The following is a 23635-nucleotide window of genomic DNA, read 5'->3' as shown; positions in this document are numbered from 1 at the left end:
AGGTCTTGGATATTAATACGTTTCCCACGTGATTCTGATGCAGGTGGTGAGTGAACTGTTATCTAACAATGGGATTTAGAGGACAAAAACCAATTTTTGGAGAGCATCAAAATGATAATGATGTGATAGTGGAGCTGAAACTGAGGTGGAAAGCCATCTAGCTCAAACTCCCACTAGATTTAAGAAATGCAATTGTAACTTTAGGGAAAGGTACATCTTGCGAGTATGTGAGTTACTCCAGTGGGGTGAAGCTCACTACCTTGAAAGACAGTTCCATTTTTTTAACACTGCTAAATTATTAGCTATTTCTTTCAACATTGAGACTAAATATGATTCCTTGAACCTACAAAAAGTTAGACTTTTCCATGTGCAAGCCAAGATTTTTGAAATCCCTAATGGATTCTATGCCCCTAAACCCTCTCTTCTCCAGGCCAAGCATTACCATCTCTTTTCAGTGGGGGGTGTTCTCAGTCCTGGCTGGATGTTAGAATCACTTGAGGAACTTAGAAAAGCCCACCCTAATTCAATTAACCAGACTCTGTGGATTCCAATCCAGGCATCAGTCTTTTCAAAGTCCCCCCTCTACTGAAGTGTGCAGGCAAGGCAGACTGCTATGCAAATCCAGAGGAATCCTGCTTTTCTGCAGTGTGAGCTTCAGGGCTCTTGGATGTCTGAAGCTTCCTCTTTTCTCTTTCTTATGTTTTATTTTCTTTTGTGTTACACCAGATCAAAAGTTTAGATGCCTTTGTCCTTCTTTCTTCTCATTTTTTAGGGTACCTAAGAACCTCCCAAGGAGTTTGCTAAACTGCAGAACACCATCCCCACTCTTTGTGAAATACTGTTACATAAGATTCCTATGTCCACTCTAATCCACAGGAACCTGCACTGTGTTGTAAGACTCTTGCAGCTTTTCTCCTAGGGGTGAGACTTGCTTAGATTTGAAGATCACATGGACAGTGAATGCACCAGGCAGGAAGGTACACAAAACCTCTACGCCAATAACAATCCCTTTCATACGCACATCTTCTGAACTATTGACCTATCTGGCTTAGCTCAGAAACTCCCCAGATACACCAAGATCAGTTCCAAATTTCCCTTGGAGATTCTGGTTAATGCTGACTTTGAGAAAGCTGTTGTTAGACCTTAAGGTCACTTTCTTCTTACCTCTTGGACTCTTCTAATCTGCTTTTGATATTTACCTAGCACTAGTTTCACCAGTCAGGAGTCAACCAGTATCTTTTATCACAGTGGTTCTCAGTAAAATGTTGCATCCCCCTCTCCTGGATGATTTTTTTTCATCAAATCTTCCTGGGTGAGGCCAATGCTGTGGGTGAGGAACCTCACTCTGACAACCACTGCCTTAGCAAAGACAGCAAATGCTCACAGATCATTGACCTAAGCATTTCAATGTGTCCCGCCCTTTTATTTTCCTGCCAATTAATGGTATAACCAACCAGAGAGGGAATAAAGGATAGGCGTATGATTGAAGCATTGCCCTGCCTTAGGACTGACCTCTGAACAGTCTTGGGATAGTTCTTGAAGGCACCACATCTACATTCTCTGACCGAGCCCATCCCATATGGGTGATGTTATAAGACCTTTCTTCACTTTATTGTTTTTTTTAAAAAAGTAGTCCTAATATGGGCATTGCAGTGAAGGTGGAATTGCATCCCAGCAGAGATGTTTGCTGGGAAGATGGGAACCTCTTGTTGCCCCTTATGGATGGATAAGGCTTTCAGTAAAACAGGTGGGATACTAAAGGACAGTGTGGAGCTGGGGAGGTGTGATACTTTTGGTGACTAATTCCTCTCCATGCAGGGGAGAGAAATTAAGAGTACCCCAAGTCATTTATATGCCGCCCAGGACACTCAGTTGCTTCTGCTCATTCTTTGCTCTTCTAATTAAGTCTATCAGGCAGTAAGAGAGCTGTCTCTCCTGGGGGCATTTACAGAAGCTCCAGTGACCACTTGGCAACTTTGCTGCAGAGTGGGGAGAGGGACAGGAAGGGTCCTAGTGGAAACTTTGGCTAGACTCAGCACTCCACATTTCAACCTGTTTGCCTGTATAATCCTAACAGTATGATTCAATACCTACTACTCAAAATACAGATGAACAAACAGGTTGAGAAAAGCCAGGTGATGTCCCTGTTGTCACATAACTATCAAGCACTGGTTGATTTGGGGTCAGAATTGAGATAGTCTTAAAGATCCTTTGTTGTATTAAGATCTTCTAACTCTGTGTGGCTGCAGCAGGCTTGGGTTCAAAATTTACAGGACCTTTCTTCAACATGAGAATGTGAAGCCTTTTGTTCAAAAAGTGAGAAGAATGCTATTGGAGATTCTAGAATATGTATATACTTTTGCTTTGTTCCATGGTCTCTCTCTCAACCTGTTGTTGCTTTTCTTCCCTCCCTCTCCCTTTCCTTCCTTCCTTCCTTCCTTCCTTCCTTCCTTCCTTCCTTCCTTCCATCCATTTTTTTTTTAAACGGGCTATTTGCTATTGTGCTCCCTTGGGCATGAAAATACTTCTCACAAGAACTTGGGGCCTGTCCCCAAAATTGGAGTGTCCAGCCCACCAGCAGTTGGGTCTCTCCTGACACCAGTTATCAGCCTGATGCTTCATGAAGACAGACATCTCCCTTTCCAAAGAGAATGCAACTCCTACTCATGGGATTTGCAAACTGTGCACTGGGATGTGCTTGGTGCTTAGATTAAGAGTCAGGGAGCAGCATGCTCCTACTGAGATGCCCATTGAACACCCTAAGGCTCTGCCTGCTTCATGGGAACAACTACCAACATGCCCTTCCTTGAAGTGGCATGGATTTTGTGCCCCCTGATCTCCCTGGGGGGCAGAGGATGGCAGTGGTCACTGGGTGGCCAGGAAAGGCCGGAGACAACAGACACTAAAGACTAGGATACAGAATGCCCGGAGGTGGATCAGCATGAAAACTGGGTCTCTAAGCCACTATAGTGCTCCTTAGTTCCCTAAAAACTTCAGTTGCAAAGCATTAATTCAGAAATAAAATTAAGGATTTCAAGATGGTGACCACAGACCATTGAACTTATATGTGGAGCTGAGCATGGGAATCCTGTGTCTCTTCTCCGGTCACGTGCCCATGAAGCCAGCCCTGAGCTGTAGAGAACCAAAAAAAACTATAAGTGAAAATTCTGGAGCCAAAGGTGCTTCAATAGGGAAAAACAAATAAGTTAGTAAATTATTTGAAACAGACACAAGTCAGCATATATATCATGTCTATAAAGTTTGTGATTAAGTTCTATATTTAGGTTTTCTGTATATTATTACTTTGGAAATTAATGACTGGTTAGATTTCCTTGTTATTATTATTATGTATTTTATCCTTTTTACATTTCTCATTGTCTCAAATTTGATTTATCAAGCATTGAATGTGGCCAGGTTTGAGGTGAGGGGGACACTACTCACTTGATGTAGAATCTTCTAGAATCTTCTATGTGCAAGATTTTCCCTGAGAGGAAGGCACATGGGAAAGCATGAGAGGAGGAACAGAATCGGCCTGCTGGAATGAAACCAAAGGGTTGAAGGAAAATCAGTTTGATTGAACTAAAAAAGTGGGTCAAAATTTGGGAGGAAGAAGTGGGCCAGGATGTGAGTGTGGGTAAGTTGGCAAAGGTCAGGCACAAGTACCTGACCACCTGGCAGTGGAATCAGAACCGGGATTGGAATTACAGAGGACATTAGAGAGAACTCCCATTCCAGAGCGGGGAATGAGTTCTTGGAGGAGGCAGAGGAAAAAGCTCCATCCCTCCAAGACAAAGTGGGCGGGTCGGGGCTGCACTAACCATCAAACACCTACCCTGCTGCTCTGGCACCCTAAAGGCATGCGCCTGCTCCTCCTGACTGGTTGTAGAGGGGCCTCTTTCGGTTTGCCTGCACCCAGCATCCAAAAGCATTTTTGAAGTTAGGCAGGGTCACAGATAAGGACAGAGTAATTCATAGCAAAAAAAAAAAAAAAAAAAAAAAAGAATATAAAAATCAATTTTTTTTTTTTATTCCAAATGAGACCTTTGGCAAGTTGGTCAAGTCCATCAGCCAAGCAGGGACCTGTGACCTAGAGAAAGCGACAGCAGGGGACAGCTGGGACTGTCCCTTGGGAATGGGAGTTCTTTGGTCAGCAGTTTTCATTGTGGCCTTGTGTGCTGGCGCAGGGAATGGATAAGGCGGCTGCTTCCTCCCGGCTTGGTTGCTTTCATGTGGGGTTGCTAGTGGGGGATGCTCAGCTGTCCTTTCACTTTGTGCATTAACTGCTTCCATTTATAAAAACACCCCAGATGCAGGTTTGTATTGTTCGGCAGTTGAAATATAAACTGCTTAAATGGTTCTGAGAAGCCGAGAGGTGGAGGGCTGTTTGCTCATGTGGAAGGAGCAGAACAGAACAACCATACTCAACCATCAAGCTACTCCTGTAAATATTTGCAGACGCCCCTTCAGAGCTTCAAAAGCTTAGGACAGGATCATTGGATGATTTGCTTAGAAGAAGAAGAAACAAAATTGACCTCATGGTCTAAGGCAGCCATAAAAAGGAAGAGTTGTATATGGACAGAAGACCACAAAGGGGAAAAAATTGCTCAAAGTTTAATAAACACAAAAGAGAATAAAAATAAATCTCAAGAGCACTTATTTACAAACTTGATAGAAGGATAAGATTGAGGCAGGCGGGTGTGAAAGATGGGTGTTTGGGGGAAGTAGAACAGGCCTGTGGGGGATCCACAGAAAGAGAAGAAAATGAACGAGATGTTTACTCTTGCTAACAACAGGAAGCACGCTAAATTAGCCTTGCTCTTCCAGGATGCTCTTTCAAAGGATGTTTGAAACTTCTGCTGTCTAATGCTGAGGATAAGTGAAGATGAATACAGCCACTCGGCCTGCAGAAGGTTCTGGCCAAGAGGGTGTGCAAAGCCAGAGGGCCTGGCCCCAGTTCTGCCCAGCCTTCTCTGTCCGGGCGTCCAGCCTGTTTTGGGTTGAGCTGGTTAGGATAGGACCAGCCTCTCCCGTCACTGGGGTGGGCATATTCTAGGGGAGAAGCAGATTTCTTTCTTTTCTGCAGTACCTTTTCAGACTGCTATGCTAGGGGGCTCCAAAAACCTTCTGTTAATACCAATTTCTGCCCACCTGAAACTGCCCACCACCTATTCCGCAGTGGCAATGGCTGCAGTGGCTCATCGCTGTGTCTGCATGAATACTTTCTTTTCTCTGAAATCTGGATGCTTTGGATTTTTTGGGTTTTTTTGTTTGTTTGTTTGTTTGTTTCTGCAACTTCTGGTTCACTAGCTACAAAGCCTCAGTTCACACAGTGGTTTTACGAACCAGCATCGAGCACAGCATGGTTTGAAATTCATTTCTTCTCTGGGAACTTGAATCCAGAGATTGTCAAGTATATGGGGGAAAAGATGAGGGGAAACTGCCACAAGGGGGAAAATCTAGAGCTCTTAAGATGAGGAAATGTTCGTGTGTTCTTGGCTTTTTTTTTTTTTTTTAAAGCATAATTGTCAGGGCATGGATTTCCCAAGAAATCATGAAAGGTGTTCATTTCTATTTTAAGCTCCACAAGAAGGCTTGTTTATTTAATAAGTTAGCATTGCCAATAGCCAGATGCCTGTGTCCTTCAAGACTCTCATTGGTGACCAACTATGCAAACTGGAGCTCTTTGGTGAACTTCATGTTTGCAGAGCACTGTCCTGAATATGTGGGAAAAAAGAAAGATCTGGCAAATAAAGTCTATGCCCTTAAGATTCTTAAAATTTCTCAGGGGAAAGCAAGATAAACAAACATGATGCAGAAGTAATAAAAATTTTGCTTGTAAAGAAACAAACAACTGTGAATGATCATTTTGTCATGAAGCTACCTAATGGAAGAAAGGGTAGAAAGAAATGGAGCTACCAGATTGGATGGAGTCCTCTGGCATAGGGAAGCTAGATTTGCCCATTTGGGAAGAAGATGGTAGAAACATATTTGTCAAGTGGTAGGTCCAGTGTTGGTACTCAATAAATGAGTGCTGTATATGAAAGCTTGGGGATAGAGTTGACCTGTTTTTTTTTTTTTTTTGGTCCTGGTATAGCCTCAGTTGTATATTTAAAGGCAATGGCAGATTATTTAAAAAAATAACAGCAAAACTCTAAGCAACCCATGAGCTTGAAATAATTGTGCACTCTCTGCAACTCTTTTGCATAGTTCAGACGGAGGGAATTTGTGCTAATTCTTATTATTAACTAGGATTACCTTTCATCAACAGAATTATAAATAATGAAGAATTTTAAGACTGGATTTGGTATAGCCAGCTTGCTAATATGGTTCTGTTTATTTATATTTCCTCACCATAACTTGGTCATACGTGTGTGAAAAACCAAACTATTGTAGCCAAAAAAGATGAAATACATGGGCCTGGATAAAAGTAGACTATTTGGATGCCAAACTTTCAAGGAAAAAAAATACATGGGCGAACTGCTTGCTATTTTCTTGGCACATCTGATTAAAGTGTATGCAAGGCCGACAGCTCTCTCCAGGCATCAACTGTCATGAACTTGGTCCAGTTCATAACCATCTAGGATTTTCCACCACTCCGTGAACCTTCAAAGGACAGGGTTAGCTGCACGCCCTCCAATGTAGTTGGAAGTAGTTTGTTAATCTCTATTAATCTGCTACTCCTGTAACCAAGTGCACATGTTTATTTTACTTTTCGTTCTGGTTAAATTGTTAGTGGTAGTAAATTGACCACTAGAATCATTCTGTAGATTTTTCCCTTATGGTTTGGGGGCAGGGGACTGTCCCACACCACAGTCTTTTCCGAGAGCAGAGTGGGTTTTATCATTTAATGATTGCCCTAACTCTTTACAGATGCCATCCCGCCCACTTTCTACAGACCCTACTTCAGAATTGTCCGGTTTGATGTGTCAACCTTGGAGAAGAATGCTTCCAATTTGGTGAAAGCAGAGTTCAGAGTCTTTCGTTTGCAGAACCCCAAAGCCAGAGTGCCTGAACAACGGATTGAACTCTATCAGGTAAACTTCTGTTTGGGTCATTTTCAAGGGTAACTAGTTTGAGATTTGCAGATAAAAGACTTTCTACTCTCTTAGATTTTCTTAGCTGGCATAAACTCTACTATACATGGCGGTTGTGATATAGAGCCTTCTTTATTATTACTGTGAGAATGATAGCTTGGTCCTAATCGCTCAGGAAGGGCCCCAGAGTGCAGTATCAATCTCTGTGCACACTAGTTTAGTGGCATTCACACTACTTCAGTCCCACCTTTGGGATGCTTTAGTCCAAGAGCCAAACCCCTCATCTGGGCCATCAGATACTAAAGCTAGATTCCATCCCGAGGAAGAAGTCAGCCGACCTTCTGCTTCTCATGCTGCGTCTGTCTCTTATTTTCCTCTTTCCTTCCAACCTATTGTATTTTTCACTCCTTTTCTTCTTTACTTCCTCATCTGTTTACTAATTTCATTCAGTTTCCTTTTTTACCTCTAATTCTACCCACACTCTTCAATCCTCTCTCCTCCCCCAAGCCCCTCTGTTCTCCATAATTTCATCTCCTCTCATCTTCCTAGTAGAGTTGGCGGGGCAGCTGTGTCAAAAGATGATGACCACGGGTCTAGATCTTGAGGTCACAGGCCTGTTCTTCAAAGCCCGTTATGTAGGTGGTGTCTACAAGACAGTAGCTTCCGCATCACCTTGGAGCTATGAGAAGTGTAGAATCCCACACCCACCCCAGAGTTATTGAATCAGAATCCACATTTTAAGGAGAATCCCCAGATGATTCTTATGCACAATGAAGCCCAACTCAACAGACAGTTAAATTACAGCATGATGTCACGTACATAGTATATGCCCTGGAGGTCCACCAGGGAGCTGACGTTTGTGTGAGACCTCCAGAAGAATCTTCAGATATATTAAAACAGGATGAGGGGTGGTCATTCTTGGCAGGAAAGGCTTGTACTAGGGACCAAATCCAGGGCCTCCTATATACTAGGCAAGTGCTCTACTACTGAGCTATATAATCAGTACCCAAATGACACAGGTTTATTTAGGGTACCTGGCACATGGTGCTCAGGGTCTGGAGATGAGGAGAGAAAGCTGCTACCCTCCAGGCAGAATATGAGAGGGAGACTAAAGAGAATTAAGAGCCCAAATCTGGAATCCCCAAGGTCAAGGAGCAGGTATGTGTGACAGTATGGTTAAAAAGTAGGCTTATTTGAAGAAGGTGAAGGAATTGACAGTCGTGTGTGCATTCAGTTATTTGGAAATTTGGATAATGAAGCTAAGAATTCCCCTTATATTTATTATGAAAATGGGAATTACCCTACATCAATGTTGTAAATGAGATCTCAGGAACAAGTTGAATGTTTTAAAACAGTTTTCAAGTACTAGTTGATATGCATGCTCATGAAAAGTAATTCTTACTTTATTAAAATGGGTCTTCAAGAACTTCTGCTCAGGGATTTTTAAATCTTGATGTGTCTTCTGAGAGAGCACTGTGAGGTGTGACAGATGGCCAGGCCCTGGGCTTCTACTACCCAGCGCAGTGTCAGGGTGTACTTGTGTGTGTTTAGAAGTGTGTCAGACGACACTGACAACTGTCTTGTGGAGTTAGTGCTACCAGGGGTTCTTTCTACAACTCTGTCCTTTCTCTACTTGACAGAGGCACTGAGTCACAGAGAAATGAAGTAATTGGGCCAGGGTCACATGGCTAGGGAGTGGCAGGTCTGGGATCCCATTCCATCTCTGGCTTCCAAAGCCCTCCTGTTCCTCACCACGTAACTATGCTGTTCATAGACAATCTTTCCCTTCCTCTTTCCCTCAATAAGAGCCAGAAGAGAAGAAAAATAAGGAAAACTAGGCCAGAGGGTGGAGTGATGTTTGGAAGAGGAAGCAAAGATGGTTCCTGTGAAAAGAAGCCAGATTAAGGGTAGCCAGATAAATTGCAAGGTGATTCAAACAAACAAACAAACATGAGAACATCTCCTGTGTCTCCTTTTTTCCCTTCTTTTTTCAATTAAAACTCTCAGTTTCTGTCTGGGCTGATGACTGTATTATGGATTATTCTCTTTGATGCTGTTTCAGGTATGTGGCTTCAGTAAATCGAAGGCAGGGTCTCTTAGTTCTTGTTGCCTGCAACATAAACTGCTAAATCACTGTTATTCTTTGATATCTTGGCCTTTGCTCTGATGAGTGGTCTCTGCCAGAAGGTTTGCTGATGACTTCCCTTCCTCCCAGAGGCTATCCTGGCTCTAAGAAGGGATGCATCCAATGAGGCTGGTAAAATTACAGGAGTTTGGTGAGTTCTTAGTAGATGTGTCCCCTTCTGAGAGATTTTTGCAATAGTAACTTCTCCATGTCACAGGCAACCAGACCCACGTGGATTTGAGTCTCTCAGTTGGAAAGGGTACAGCCCAAGATGGAAGTTTTTAGTTCTTGGAAAGGTTACAACCCAATATGGAAGTTTTTAGTTCTAAGAGGCAAGGGCATGATGGTCACTGTCACAGAACACCTGTAGGAGACAGCTCCAGCAGAAAATTAAGAAAGAATCGAACCTTCTGATCTGTCTGGAACTCACCTTGCAGCAATATCACCTCCTGAAAATAGCTGATGTCCAGGAAATGAGTTAGAGAGGTTCTTGACCACAACAAAGCCCTCGTACAGCTGAGTTATCAGGAAGGCAGCTGAGCCCTTTATCCACTTCTGACCAGGTGGATGGTCTGTAGGACCACAAGAAGTTAGAAGCACGGAAGAAAGGAAAGCAGAGGAAGATACCCTGACAGCCACAGAGATGATCCTTTAGAGCTGAGATTTTGCCAGTTGCAAACTAACTCAGGAAATCAAGTCATGGAAGCAATGCCTGTTGTGGACAATTTTGCTAAATCTTCTACTGTTGATAGTTAACCTCTATTTTATCTCCTTGGCTCCCTACCTAGTTTCTGACTTCTGCTTCTGGCTTTTTTATTTGGAGTCCCACTTTTGGATTGTTGTTTACCAACTTTCCACTTGCCTCCAGCTGTCATCTAGAGGTCTTTGCAACCTTTAGTAATAAACTAACTCCCTTTTGTAGTCCCAGGACAGAAATTGATGCCTGTGATTACAGCCTTGAATTATGAAGGTGAGGCTAAATTATATTCAGGAAAATTGAACACAGGCAATAAATTTTAGGAAGGTTTATATCCAGAATTGCTGAAATATTACTTTGGAAAAAAAATGGCTTGGTGCTTAAATGGGCAGATCTCCAACTATTTGGAAAGCTTGACTGTTCAGAAGAACAAAGTCTCTAAAGTTTCTAGATGTCCTTTGATTACTATATTACCTGACATATAGTTGACATTCTACTCCCTAGAGGAAGTTAGGGAGACTGTGAATCAATTCTTAGGGTGCTGAGATAGTTGTATGAGTGATTTATTAGGATTTCTTAGATGATTGATTTCACAGTTTCCCATGTATGCAACTGTGTGTGAGCATACATGTGAGCACAGGTACTTCCTCATCAAGTGTGTCTTTTATGAGGACTACCCACAGTTCTTTCTGGGAAGAAAAAGGACAATTGCTTCTGGACAGACAGATGCGGTTTCAACAAGCTCTCTTGGTGATTTAGATGTGATCCTTCTCTCCTTTAGAACTGCATCTTTCCATTCTCATTTGGAGAGCATTGGGAGATTGAAGACCTATCCCAAATTTGGGGGGGTCATTCTGCCCCATACAATATTTCCTGGTACTCTTTTTAGAGTCATAATATTAGCTTGATATCCTAAAGTAGCACCTCTGAGAGTGAGCTCAGGGTTGTCTGGTCCCAGGCTATGGAGGTCTATTGGTTCTTCCTATCTGGGAGATTTGGGGACCTGAGATTTTGATGAAATTACACTGAGCTTGGATAAAACTTAAAAAACTTGGGAATTCAAGGTTTTTACAACCTTCTCCTCTTTATAAAACAGTCTGTCAGAAAGGTAGTAAAATAAAATCTTACTGTCCTACTTGGTGTAACCTCTATCATGTTAATGAATCCTAATTAGCATATACTTCTATGATCCGGATATGGCTTCAAATGTATACCAATAATGTAGGAACTATGAGAGGGATAAAGCCCTTTCATAGATGTAGGCAAAGAGGAGAGAAAAATCAACTTTTTCCAGATAGAAAGTATCCTTGCTGGGTTTTTTTTAGGTTTTTTCTTTTTTTTTCTTATATTGGGGGATTAAACCCAGGGGCACTTAACCACTGAGCCACATCCCCAGCCCTTTTTGTTATTTTTATTTTGAGTCAGGATCTTGCTAAGTTGCTTAGGGCTTCATTAAGTGGCTGAGACTGGCTTTGAACTTACAATCCTTGTGCCTCAGCCTCCTGAGTCACTGGGATTACAGACGTGCACCGCTGAGCCTGGCTTCTTGCTGTGTTTTTAAAGCTTTATAACAAAGGCAGCCTTTATTGAAATATGCTCAGATAAATCTCCAGTTCTCTGGGAGTGGTTTCAAACCCACAGTCAGTACTGCTTAGCCCATCTGGAAATTCGAACACATCTTTCTTTGATTAAGTTGCCTCTATATTTATGATTAAAATCATGACTGGAGTTATAAGATAGAGGGAAAATATAAAGGCAAATCTTTTTCAAGTTGAATATCACTTGTATGGTGAGCAAGGACATCTGCTACCTTGGAGTGTGATGAATTCTCCACCGTACAGTGAAGAAATCAGGCCTGGAGAAATTATTGGCTTGTCTAAGCCAGTAATTTGTGTCCCTAAAGAATTGTGTCCCTAAAGAATTCGTTGGGGCCATCTAATAATACCTATGCTTAGATCTGCTGATCTGAGAGGACTTAGAACTCTGAGGCATTTCTAGTTTCCTCTCACCAAACCATACCCTTTCCACACCTATTTTCAATTACCTTACCACCTCCAGGATAGTAGGATTCATATCACTGTTTGGTTATGTATTTGCTAAATTAAAAAAAATATATCCAAAAATTGTATGGTCTCAAATAATACCCACTTTATTTCATTTCATAATTAGTTTATGAGTCAAAAAATTTGGTCAGGGCTTGGCTGATATATTCTTTAGTTCCATGTGACTTTAACTGGGGCTACTTGGTGGCATCCAGATGGCTGGTTTGAAGGATCATTGATGACTTTTCTCATATGCTTGGAGCTTCTCCTGGATGGCAGGAAGGCTGGACTCCGCAGGGACCCTCATTCTCTCTTCTGTCTCAGGGTGTTTCTGTGTGGCTTCCATGGAGGCTCACGAGTCTGCTTTACAAGGTGGAAGCTGCCAATCCTAGGTCAGTCTGGCCATCTCCCTCTTAAAGTTTGCCTCATAAAACTTCCACTGCTTCTCAACACTGCCACAGTGGGGTCCAAGCTCCCAATACATGAATCCCTGGGGGACATACTCAAACTGTATCCAAATCATAGGGGAGTTATGAGACTTGGGGTTAATTTGCCATTTTGACCATAATTCAAAGAGGCTGAGCCATTGATCTGAATCAAGATTCTTTTGAGCCCAACAATATGATATTGCAGGGATATTTGAATAGATTAGATAGAGAAGTGGGTTTGGTTAATTAGAGTGCATAGTATTATGTTAGGACTATCTTCATTGTGCTTCAGTGTGTTTGCTACCTTTGGGATTTGGTGGCTACCTCTGTATTCCCTACTCACCCTTTATGAAGCAGGCTGGTGTGGTGTTCAATGTCATGGGAAATATGACCTAAGTTTTCTGAGGGATTCCTGATTCACTTTCCATTTATTGTGAGAGTGAGATGAAACAAGGTGTACGTTTGCCAGGTAGAAAGTGGGTACCCAACATATGTTTTCCTTCCATGTCACCATCTTAGATTTGACTTCTGTACCTGCCATTCCTCCAGGGGAAAGTCTTTGATTGACATATCAGTGAAAATCAGTTACCAGGTCATTTTTAAGATTAGCTTATGAATTCCAGACGGCTGAATAAAATTATGCAAAAATAACTCCCTGAGGAAGCATAGTGGTGTACTGAGTTCATATGTCATACTGCATCAAGAGAAAGAGCTAGCAAAATGTCACCTTCTCATGTGAGGCTGTTATGGGGCCACAAATGTTGGCACCAGACAGCTTAATAGAAGACACTCTGCTGGTGGGTGGCTGTTCCTCAGTGGAAGACAAATGTGCTGAGATGAAACAATCTCAGTGGGTTTACAAAAAAACCTGGATTTCTTGACTGTGGCCTTCAAAATCTCTGGCACTATTCATTTTTATAGAGAAGTAGGTCACCCAGCTTCAGCACCACCATAAGCTTGGCAAGGGAACTCCCTTGTCTTCTGATCACTCGATCAGAACTTTGACAAATGAGAGTAAAACAAAATCTCCTCCTGCTTTCTCTGACCTCTTTCTTTCAAATGTGGCATTTAAATCCTTGTTTAAATTACATTTGAAAATAACCAGCTTTTCCAACGCAAGGTAATCTCAGTGCTAGAGGAGGCTGGTTGCAAGGATATAAAACAGTGGCTAAATCCTAAGTCATTTATATCTATTTATTTTTTTGGCCTCAAACTGTATACTAAATGGATTTTCAGATTTGAGGATGAAAGGGTGAATTGAAGTTTATGGAGCAAATAAGTAAACAACAATTTCAGTAGGGAAGAGTGAATTGCCTTTAAGGACATTCTGTATAAAACACCTCTGCAAAAGACTTTAAAATGTGCATCCCTAAGGCTTTAGGGTGAAAGTTCAAGGTAGATGGCCAGGGTCTGCTTTTTAAGAGACTTCAGAACTAAAAGGTGAGGTTCCTATCATGTCAAGGATCACAGTACTACTGGGTTTAATGACACTCTCCCCCACTACACATGCGAGCGCACACATGAACAGTGATACAGAGTTCAGCTTTCATTCTCATATTGCCCAAAGGGGTGTAAAATAAAAAGAGGTCAGCCAAAAAAATCGACTATCTGTTAAATTAGACTTGCAAAAAGTGCTACCCACCCCCCCTAAAAAAATAATTATACTGTGCTCCTGTTTTATGGAATTTTACGGCATACAATACCCTTTATACTGAATCCTAACCTGGCGCCACATTGGAGACATACACAGCATAGAAACCACTTTAAAAAACCACGAGGTATAATAAACACTTTGTTTGTACAAGGCTATTAATATCTCGGGGGTTTTTTGAACTGATCGGATGGCATGCTTGCCTCTTAAGGAGATTGGGTTGTTACCATTTGCAGTATATTATGATGTTACTTAGAGTCTCTGTTAACTCTGTGAACAGATGAGACCCCACGAGTAGTGTGAATAGAGAGTCCTTCTCCCACTTTATGCAAAGAAAAGTAGCAATCATGCAATAGTAGCTGACACTCTTATTCTTTTTTTAATAGTGTGACCCAGTAACTATTGATGATTATTGATAACATATATAGTGCTTACTATGTGCTAGGCATTATATTGTAAGTGCTCTCTCTCTCTCTGTAAATACACACACATCCCCATAGTGGTTTATTTAATCTTTAGAATAACCCCGTGAGGTAGGTACTGTTATTACCCTTATTTTATAAATGAGGATACTGGGGTAGAGTGATGATTAGTAACTTTCCTAAGCCATGCAGCTAGGAAAAGTCAGAGCCAGAACTCCAACCCAGACAGAGCGCCCAGGGGCCATGCTCTAGACCACTTCACCATACTGGCAGAAGGAAGCCTGCAGAGTTGATTCCTTGTGGGTGTAAGGCATGGCTTTGCCCCTTTGGGGAATCCGAGGAAGCCCTTATGACTGAGGCAATTCAAAAAATCAAATGAAATGCAGACCAAAGCATCTACTTGACAAAGATTTTGAAAGGCCTAGGGATGATGCATGGAATCTGCTAGCTCAGTGTCTGCCTCCTCAACACTTACTGTTGTTATTACTATTATTATCCTTATAGTTTCCAAAGCATCCAGTTTGAATTTCTATACAAAACCATATCTTAAATTTACAGTCTGTTTAAAATCTCTTAAAGAAAGCTCACCTTATCCCCTATTGTTTTAGGTCTGGGTTCTTGGTTGCTTTCTCAGGAGTTTGCTTTAGGGTCACCTTAAAGAATATTTTTCACTCACTCCACTCATGGTGGTCTCATTCAGTTGCTGATGAGCAACTTGGGGTGAGAAGAGAGGAGAACTTGCAACCAATAAGTCCTGGTTTAGCTTTCTACCTTTTGTGTGTGTGTGTGTGTGTGTGTGTGTGTGTGTGTATGTTGGGGTGGGGGCTGGGGGGGGGGGTTACTGGGTTTTAACTCAGGGACACTCAATCACTGAGCCACATCTCCAGCCCTCTTTTGTATTTTATTTAGAGACAGGGTCTCACTGAGTTGCTTAGTGCCTCATTTTTGCTAAGGCTGGCTTTGAACTCCTAATCCTCCTGCCTCAGCCTCCCAAGCTGCTGGGATTACAGGCGTGCACCACCGCACCTGGCCTCTACCTTTTTTACTTACTAGCTTTGTAGTCCTACAAATCACTCATCTCTCCGAGCCTCCGTTTTTCTTCATAAAATAGAGATAGCAGTTTTGTCTAGTGAGTTACCACGAGGATAAACCATATATAAAGTGTGGCACATTAGATACAGAAGCAGTGGATTATTATCAGAATCTGTCTTGTCCTCTAGAACACGGTTTCTATCTCCCCTAGAGTTGGCTCATGCTTATGACAGTGTCAATCATCTCCGATTGGACAAGGTCTGATTCATTTCCTGTTATCAGTGGAAAAGAGCAGACTTACGGGAGCAGCCGTCATTTTATTATTCTGTTTGCTTTTTCAGGTCTCTAAGGGGAGCCACATGGGCTGGGGGTTGTGATGTATCTTGCTTTTCGTTTTGAAGAATGATTATAGAGCGATTGACCCCAGTGGTGATGCTTTTTACCTCATTCCCTTGTCCCATAACTACTTTTTTCTACTCCGCCATCCCACAAATGGACTGGATTCTTTGCCGCTTGAATCGATTTTCAGTAAGTCCCCACCCACCACCCCATCCTGTTGTAAATGTTCAGTGTGCCGTCTTTCTTTTCGGTAATTTCCACTAGGGCAAAATCTGTTCCAAGGCAAGATGTGTGCTTTTTTTTTTTTTAATGCCACCGATGATCAGAATACTTTTTGCCACTCCTGTGTTCAGAAGATCAAACACATTCTCGAGAATTCTTTCAGCAGGGATGAATATCAATGTTTGAAAGGTATTGTTGATTTTTTTTAGAAAATTGCCAAGATTCTAAGCAAATAGTTCAAGCAAATAATTAAATTGATCTTCCTAGTTTTTTGTTAGCTATATTTGAAATCCAGCCTCTTCCTGCGTCTCTGTTGCTTCCTCCCTCTCACTTGGGTTATTCCAATGGCCTCTTAGTCCATCTCTTGTTTCCCTCAGAAAGCACTCAGCACTCCCTGAGGAGATGTGGGTCATGTCAAAATCCCCTGTTCACTGTAGTCACCCTACTGTTCAGTGGAACACTGGCACCTGTTCCTTCTATCTGGTATAAATTTACCAGCCTCCCTCTCCTCCCCAGCTTCTGTAACTACTATTCTACTCTATTACTATGAGATCAACTACTTTATATTTCAAAGCAACTAGAAGAGAGGATTTTGAATGTTCTCATCACAAATCAATGACAAGTGTTAGAAGTGATGGATATATATGCATTGCTCTGAATTTATCATTACACAATGCACATGCATCAAACACTGTACCCCATAAGCATTTAAAAACTAAAAAAAAAAACCCTTCTTTTAAAAGCCCCCTGTTCTAATCCCTACAATGGCTTCTTATGCCACCGACTGTGCCTTATGCAGCTGCCTCCACCTGTCCCTTCTTTGCCTGCTCCTTGACTGTAACCTCTCTGACTCATGCGGCTTCCACTTGCTGACCTCTTTGCAATTTTTCAAACACTCAGAGCTCATTTCTTCCTGAGGCTTGTGGCCACCGTTCCCTCCATCCACAGTGCTTGTCCCCAGCTCCCCACCTGGCTCACTCCCTTCATTCCTTTTGGTCTCTCCTCACATGTCTCTGACTCAGGGGGGCCTTTCCTGGCTCCCCTGTCATCTCAGTGTCTCTCTGCCCAGTACGTCCAACCCCATTCTCCACTGTACTCTTCTCCTTGATACTTTTCTTCAATATTTGTACTTGATCTTTTGCTCCATCCTTAGGCGGTTTATGGTGTTATCTCCACTAATGGAGATAAACTTCTGAAATGGTTCTTGTGTAGTGGGTGATTAATAAATGTTTTTGAATGAATTTATGGAAAATTTCAAAAGATTCAAGTACAAGGAATCTTGTGAAAATAAATATTCAACTTCATGCAAAGGGTTTTTTTTTTTTTTTTAGAATTTTTTCTTTGTTCTTTTTAGTTATACCTGACAGTAGAATGTATTTTGACATATTATACATACATGGAGTGTAACTTCCCATTCTTGTACATGGTGTGGAGTTTCACTGGTTGTGTATCATATATGAACATAGGAAAGAGATGTCAGATTCATTCTATGGTCTTTCCCATTCCCATCCCCTCTCCTTTCCCCTCATTCCTCTTTGTCTAAAAACTATGGAGTGCTTCATGAATTTTTATGTTGTCCTTGCACAAGGGCCATGCTAATCTTCTTGGTATTGTTCCAATTTATATGTGCTGCCAAAGTGAACACCATGAAGAAATTCTTTTAAGAAATGTTACTTGTTTATTATGATTGGGAAATTCTACATTTTAAAGAAGATATGGGTCAATATTTATGAAGAAAGAATGTATATATCTACCCATTTTTTGTATTATTTATTCATGGCCAATTCTGGTGAAATAGATAATAACAGCATAGGTTAAAAAAATAAAGTTACAAGTTAATGAAACGGATATTCTTGAATAACTACTATGGTTTAAATATAGTTTATTCCCTAAAGGTTCATGTGCTGGATGCTTAGTCTCAGTGTCACAGTATCAAGAGGTGATGGAACCTTTAATATGTGGGGCTTAGTGGGAGGTAATTAGGTTATTAAGGTACTGCCTCAAATGTGGTTTATTTCTGTCTTGTGGGTGAGGGTTGTATAGTGCATACTGGATTAGTTACCTGAAAGTAGGTTATTATAAAGTGGCAGCACCCACGTTTGTCCTCTTCTGTTCATGCCACTCACCACTATTGCCACCAGCCATGTTGTGAAGTAGTAGAAGCTCCTCAACCAGAGCTCAATCAAATGTGACTGCCTAAGCTTAGACTGTGAAACCATGAGTCAAATAAACCTCTTTTCTTTTAAAGTATCCATCCTTAGGTATCTTATTATGATAATACAAAATGAACTAATATAGTAACTCATAAGTTCTGTATATTTGTAGAAAAACTACACAGTTTCATTATTGTATAGTCAACTCTCCCTAAATTAAAGTGTTTGGCTGAATATTAATAGGGATTTAAATTTAGTACAGGTCCTATATGTCTTAAGAGCTAGGAGAATGGAAAAGGATGTTTGAAGGGTGTTTCCCAAGCATGTGTATATTGAAGTCAGAGTGGAATTGGAAGGTGAGGTCAAATAAAGAGATCAGAAGATATGGCCTCAGAGAACTCTCAGATTGGTTGTAGAGATTCCCTCCATGACAGGAAACAACTGGGTAATTGTCAGAATCCATAGTGTGTGATGGAGCTGCAAGGATTGAGAGAGTTCAGCCCGGAGAAGAGTGTTATCATGTTGGCTTAGTTTTCCTTCAAATTTTGCCGTTACACATTGTGCAACACAATCTCTTTCTTTGCCTGCACTGAGGGACTTCTTCCTGTTAAGTCTTTTTCTCTACTGTGTCGTTTCTGCATGATGGTCTCATGAACGCGTTTGAGCTGTCACATCTGAGAGACAGTCCATTCACACAAAGTACTCCTTCATCCTGTAGACCTGTGAAATGAATTCCCTTATTTATGCACACATGAATAAAAGCCCATCTGTAGAGAATGGGGAAAAAAAGAAGGAAACATATAGAATTATAAGGTGTTTCATCACAGAAGAGAGATTTTCTTGTATGTGTGTGTGTGTGTGTGTTTAGCTTGAAGAGGTATCTAATGACATGCCCATAAAGATCATTAAAGATCTGCATATGCTCTACTTTATCATGACTGCACATTGGAATGTATAATATAGGTACTTATCAATGTGCATAACTATGTACCGTGAAGAGACTTAATTTGGTGACCCAATAATGTATCTATCAGAGTTCTAAAGAGGCTGTATTTTTTACTTGCTTCCTTCTTCTGAAGCTCATGTATATTTCATGAGGGCCGACTGTGCAAGCTCTCGTGAAGTTCTTGCCAGGTTTATTTAGGACATCTTAGGTGCAGTTCTGAAGGAGCCATGGCAACTGCAGGACATGATGATGGCTGAAGCAAGGTAAGTACTGGGTCTGCTAAACTGCTTTTGAAGAACGATAGTGCATTATGTTGGTTTGTTAGGCAGCTCTGACGTGGCCCATGTGGTCAAGCAGGCTACACTAAACAGGAAGAGTGAACTACATTAGTGCCAAGGCAGAACAAGCAGTCTTCCCCAGTTCTGGTTCTCCATAAGGCCCTACTTTCTATTACCAAAATTTCTTTCTTGCTCTTTCTCCCCTATTTTCATTGCCTTCCTAAGGTGGGATAAGTTGAAAGGTTAAAATACAGTGTAAAATTGCCTATACCGTTTGGTGATTCTGACCTCCTTGACATACCTCACCTCTGTGGGGCTACATGGATGCGTATAAAATGCCAAGAAGCTTTTATCCATTGCAGTAAAAGACTGTTCATGGGCTTGTCACTTGATCACGTGTGTCTTTCTAATGAAGTCTGTTAGTTGATGAGAATTTACCAAGCAGGGGCTGTGTATGGAGCTGTGGAGAAGACTCTGTGGGGTAACAAGAAAGAGAAAGAACGTTCCTTTCCCTGAAGGACTCCACAGTGAGACTGAGCATTTAGAACACACTCAACATAGCATAACTTGTGAATACCCACTCTTACGGGGTAGCCAGACCAAAAAAAAAAAAAGATTAATAAGTATGTTGACGTTCTGATTCTCAGAATGTGACCTTATTTGGAGATAGGGCCATTGCTGATGTAATTCGTTAAGATGAGAGTCATATTGGAGGAGGGTGGGTCTTGAATAATCATATGACTGGTGTTCCTATAAGAAGAGGATCATGTGGCCGGGCATGGTGGCGCTCGCCTGTAATCCCAGCCACGCTGGAGGTTGAGACAGGAGTATTGTAAGTTCAAAACCAGCTTCAGCAACTTGAGCAAGGCCCTTAGCAACTTAGTGACACTCTATCTCAAAATAAAAAAAATTTAAAAAGTGGGGGGAGGGGTTTGCTGAGGATGTGGCTCAGTGATTAAGTGCCCCTGGGTTCAATCCCCAGTACCAAATAAATAAATAAAGAAGGCCATGTGAAGATGGAGGCTATACAAAGATGAAAGCAGGGACCAGAGTTGTGTGGCAGAAGCCAAGGAGTGCCAAAGATGGCCAGCAAACAACCAGGAGCTGGAAGGAGCAGGAGGGAAGGGCCCTTTCCTAGGGACCTCAAAGAGAGCATGATCCAGCCAACACCTTGATTTCCAGCCCCTAGATCTGGGAGAGACAGCATTCTCTCATTTTAAGCCACCCAGCTTGTGGTACTTTGTTACTCCAGTGCCAGGAATCAGATTCATCAATAGCTTGGCCTTGCCTGACTCCTATAAGGCAAACTCTTCAGAACCCCAAGTAAGCAAGTTCAGAAAGGGCAAAAGGCCACTGAATAGAAAGTGAGCACCTTTATTTGCGCCCCCTGTCTAATGAGCCAGCATATCTCTATTACCTGGACTGGGTTCTCTCGGTGCTCAGGATCCCTACCAGTCTTAACAGATGTTGAGATGAATTTTTCTATCATATTCTTGCTCCAGGAAACTCCCTGACTTCCCTGAGCTAGAGTAGATGTCCTGCTTCTATCCGCTCATTGTGCCCTGTGAACACATGGCTTTAAATTCTTAGGGAGATGTTTGTATTCCCTTACTATTCAGTGAACTCTTTTAAGAACAGGGACCATTTCATTGTCCTGTAATTTAGGTGTCATGCTTTGCTTACATCTGGTCTTTAATATTTGTTGAACCTCATCAGAGAAACTAAGCTATCAAATAAATTCAAAGAAGTGAAGAAAGGAAGACTCAGTGCATACTAGGTGCTCAGCTGTTATTCTGAGGATGAATGAATGACTAAACAGATTAACCAAGCATGTTAAGTAGTTCAGCACCTCTAGCTATCATCATCTATTATTTTTCTGTCATTATTATTTTTTTACTCCTCCACAATCAATGAAAGCCTTCTGGAGTAGGAATGTTGGTGTGATATGTTAAAGTATCACTTGTTCCTCCAATAGATAAGCCCAAGAGTGTGTTCAGGGGTGCGCTTTGTGTGTCTGTCTCTGTGAGTTAGGATTTCAGTAGTATTCGGATTTCAGCTCACAGAGTCAGATTCTTCTAAGATCAAATCAGTGAATATATATTCCTTATCTGCTAGTGCCAGCAAACTAGAATATAAGAGTGTGTGGAGATTTAATTAAGTTTTTGTTTCTGCCCATCTTTGAGGAGCTTAGTATTCCATTGGAGGAAATAGACATTTATATACATACATAGTTACCCTCACAGTATGCGCAAGGGGTCAGATATCCAGCATTCAGTAATTACATGGGGAGCTAGGAAAAGAAGTCTGACTTTAGTTTATACCGAAAGTAAACATTTCATTGAAAAGCTGGATTTGAAGTTTGAATTTGAAGAATGGAAAGTTTTCTCTTTTTTTTTTTCTAATTTAGTCAAAAAAAAATTTAAGGTAAATATCAGAGGTAGGAGAAAAGCATTCTGATAGGGTTACTAGTCTAAAGACAGATTTTAGAATACATAATATATGTTTTAGGGATATTATTTAGCTTAGGCTTTCCAGAATGAAAGGTGAGTCTAGAATGAGAGGTTGGTAGCCAGTTGTATATGATATCAGTTATACTATATGCACTAAGCATTAAAAGCTTCTGGAAGTTTCTGAACAGGAAAGGAACATAATTATAGCAAACATTATGAATAGCAAACACTATGATTGGTACGTTGCCTACTCTGGGACATTCAATGATCTCAACAATGTAAAAGGTGAGTTTGAAAATCAGATTCATCAATAGCTTGGCCTTGCCCAACTTCTAAGCTTCTGAACCCTTCCACTATGCTAACAATCTTCAAGGGCAGTTGGCACAGCTCTATGGATTCTTCAGAGAACCTAAGGGGCCACTGAGGAAATGGAATGAATAGTCAATTGGCCCAGGTGGGTGGACTCCTGGTCTAATTAGTCCTCACAATACACTTCAACTGGTGAAATTCAACTTTCCTTTGCTGTATAAAACCTGCCACAGAGTGTTAATTAAAGAAACAGCCAACCAGGAAGGAAATAACTGAGGATCTGGGAACAGGTTCCAGTTTTGGTCTTATGATATTTAACGTTGTCATCACCAACCTGATGAAGACATTGGATATGCAGTCACTAGTACTATGTGGCTGCAAAGGCTAGTTTACCTTTGCAAACTTAAAATTCAGAGATCATGTAATAAAGTACAAAATTAATACAGACATACATATTGTTTGCATTTGCTTCCAAGAGAGAGAGAGAAAAAAAAAAAAGAATTACATAAGTATGGACTACAGTAGTGGCATTCGGAGTGGTCCCTGAACCAGCAGCTTCTGCCACATGTGGGAACATGTTAGAAATGCAAATTTTGGGTCCCAACCTCATTCTGTTAAACCAGAAGTTCCAGGCCTGGGCTCAGCAACCTGTGTTAATGAGCTACTCAGATGGTTTGGAAACAGGCTAAACTTGGAGGCCAATCTTCCCTTCCTGCTTGCCTTCCTTTATTTCTTCCTCTTTATTACCTCATTACAGAAGGGATTTGGAAAATCAGACATAATGACAGTCTGTGTATAATAACAAAAAAAAATTGCTATGTCTCAATGGTGTGATGCAGCTACTGCCAAAAGTAAATCATTTGCATTAAAAGTATTGTTTAGAACAAGGTGGGTAACAGCAGCTACTTGCAGGTCCACGTTTTCCATTCTGGATATCCTCCATATACTGCTAGACTTTATCTGGAATATGTTGAGAAACTAATTTTAAGAAGGATATGGAGAAAAGGCTTGGCAAAGATAGTGAAACACCCTGAACTTGTCCTGAAGGAAGCAGTTGAAGGACACCACTGTTGTGATTGGGACCAGCCATGGAGAGGAAAGAGAAAATGCACTATTGGAAAACCCCCTGGCTGGCATTAAGAGGGCCACATGTGCATCCAGGTTCTTCTTGCTGGGTTTTGCACCCAAGTAATTCAGGCTTCTTTTCCTTTAGCTATAGAATGTAGAGACTAAAAGCCATCATATTTACCCCGTGAGGTTTTTGTGAAGACTGAAAGACATGTGAAGATGTCTGAAGAGCTACAGTGATTGTGCAAGCATGAGGCAGTGGTGCTACTGAGACCACTTGATGGGAATTTCAAGTCCAAGATCTAGAAGAATATGATCAATTTGAATTGTCCAAAGTGGGATGACCTTTCTCATAAAGTAGAGAGTTCATTGTGCTTAGACAAAGACATATTAGAGAGTGAGTTGTGTTGGGTTGGAGCAGATGGTCCCTAAGTGCCTT

General features: G+C 41.3%; 1 protein-coding gene and 1 non-coding gene across 4 annotated transcripts in view; one reads left to right on the top strand and one right to left on the bottom strand.

Moving 5' to 3' along the window:
- Window positions 1-23635, top strand: part of Tgfb2 (transforming growth factor beta 2) — an 84576-nt gene that overhangs the window by 45809 nt on the left and 15132 nt on the right. For all 3 annotated transcript variants that reach the window (XM_015483638.2, XM_015483637.2, XM_048809350.1), the window contains one exon: window positions 6871-7034. In XM_015483638.2, the coding sequence (XP_015339124.1) occupies window positions 6871-7034 (164 nt within the window). The remainder of the gene's footprint in view (window positions 1-6870; window positions 7035-23635) is intronic.
- LOC125618582 lies at window positions 17535-17637 on the bottom strand. Its single transcript, XR_007349921.1, has one exon. It is a non-coding gene; the product is annotated as a U6 spliceosomal RNA (small nuclear RNA).

The sequence above is a fragment of the Marmota marmota genome, unplaced genomic scaffold (genome assembly GCF_001458135.2).
Source record: "Marmota marmota marmota unplaced genomic scaffold, marMar, whole genome shotgun sequence".
NCBI lineage: Eukaryota > Metazoa > Chordata > Mammalia > Rodentia > Sciuridae > Marmota > Marmota marmota.
This window is presented reverse-complemented; position numbering and strand designations above follow the sequence as displayed.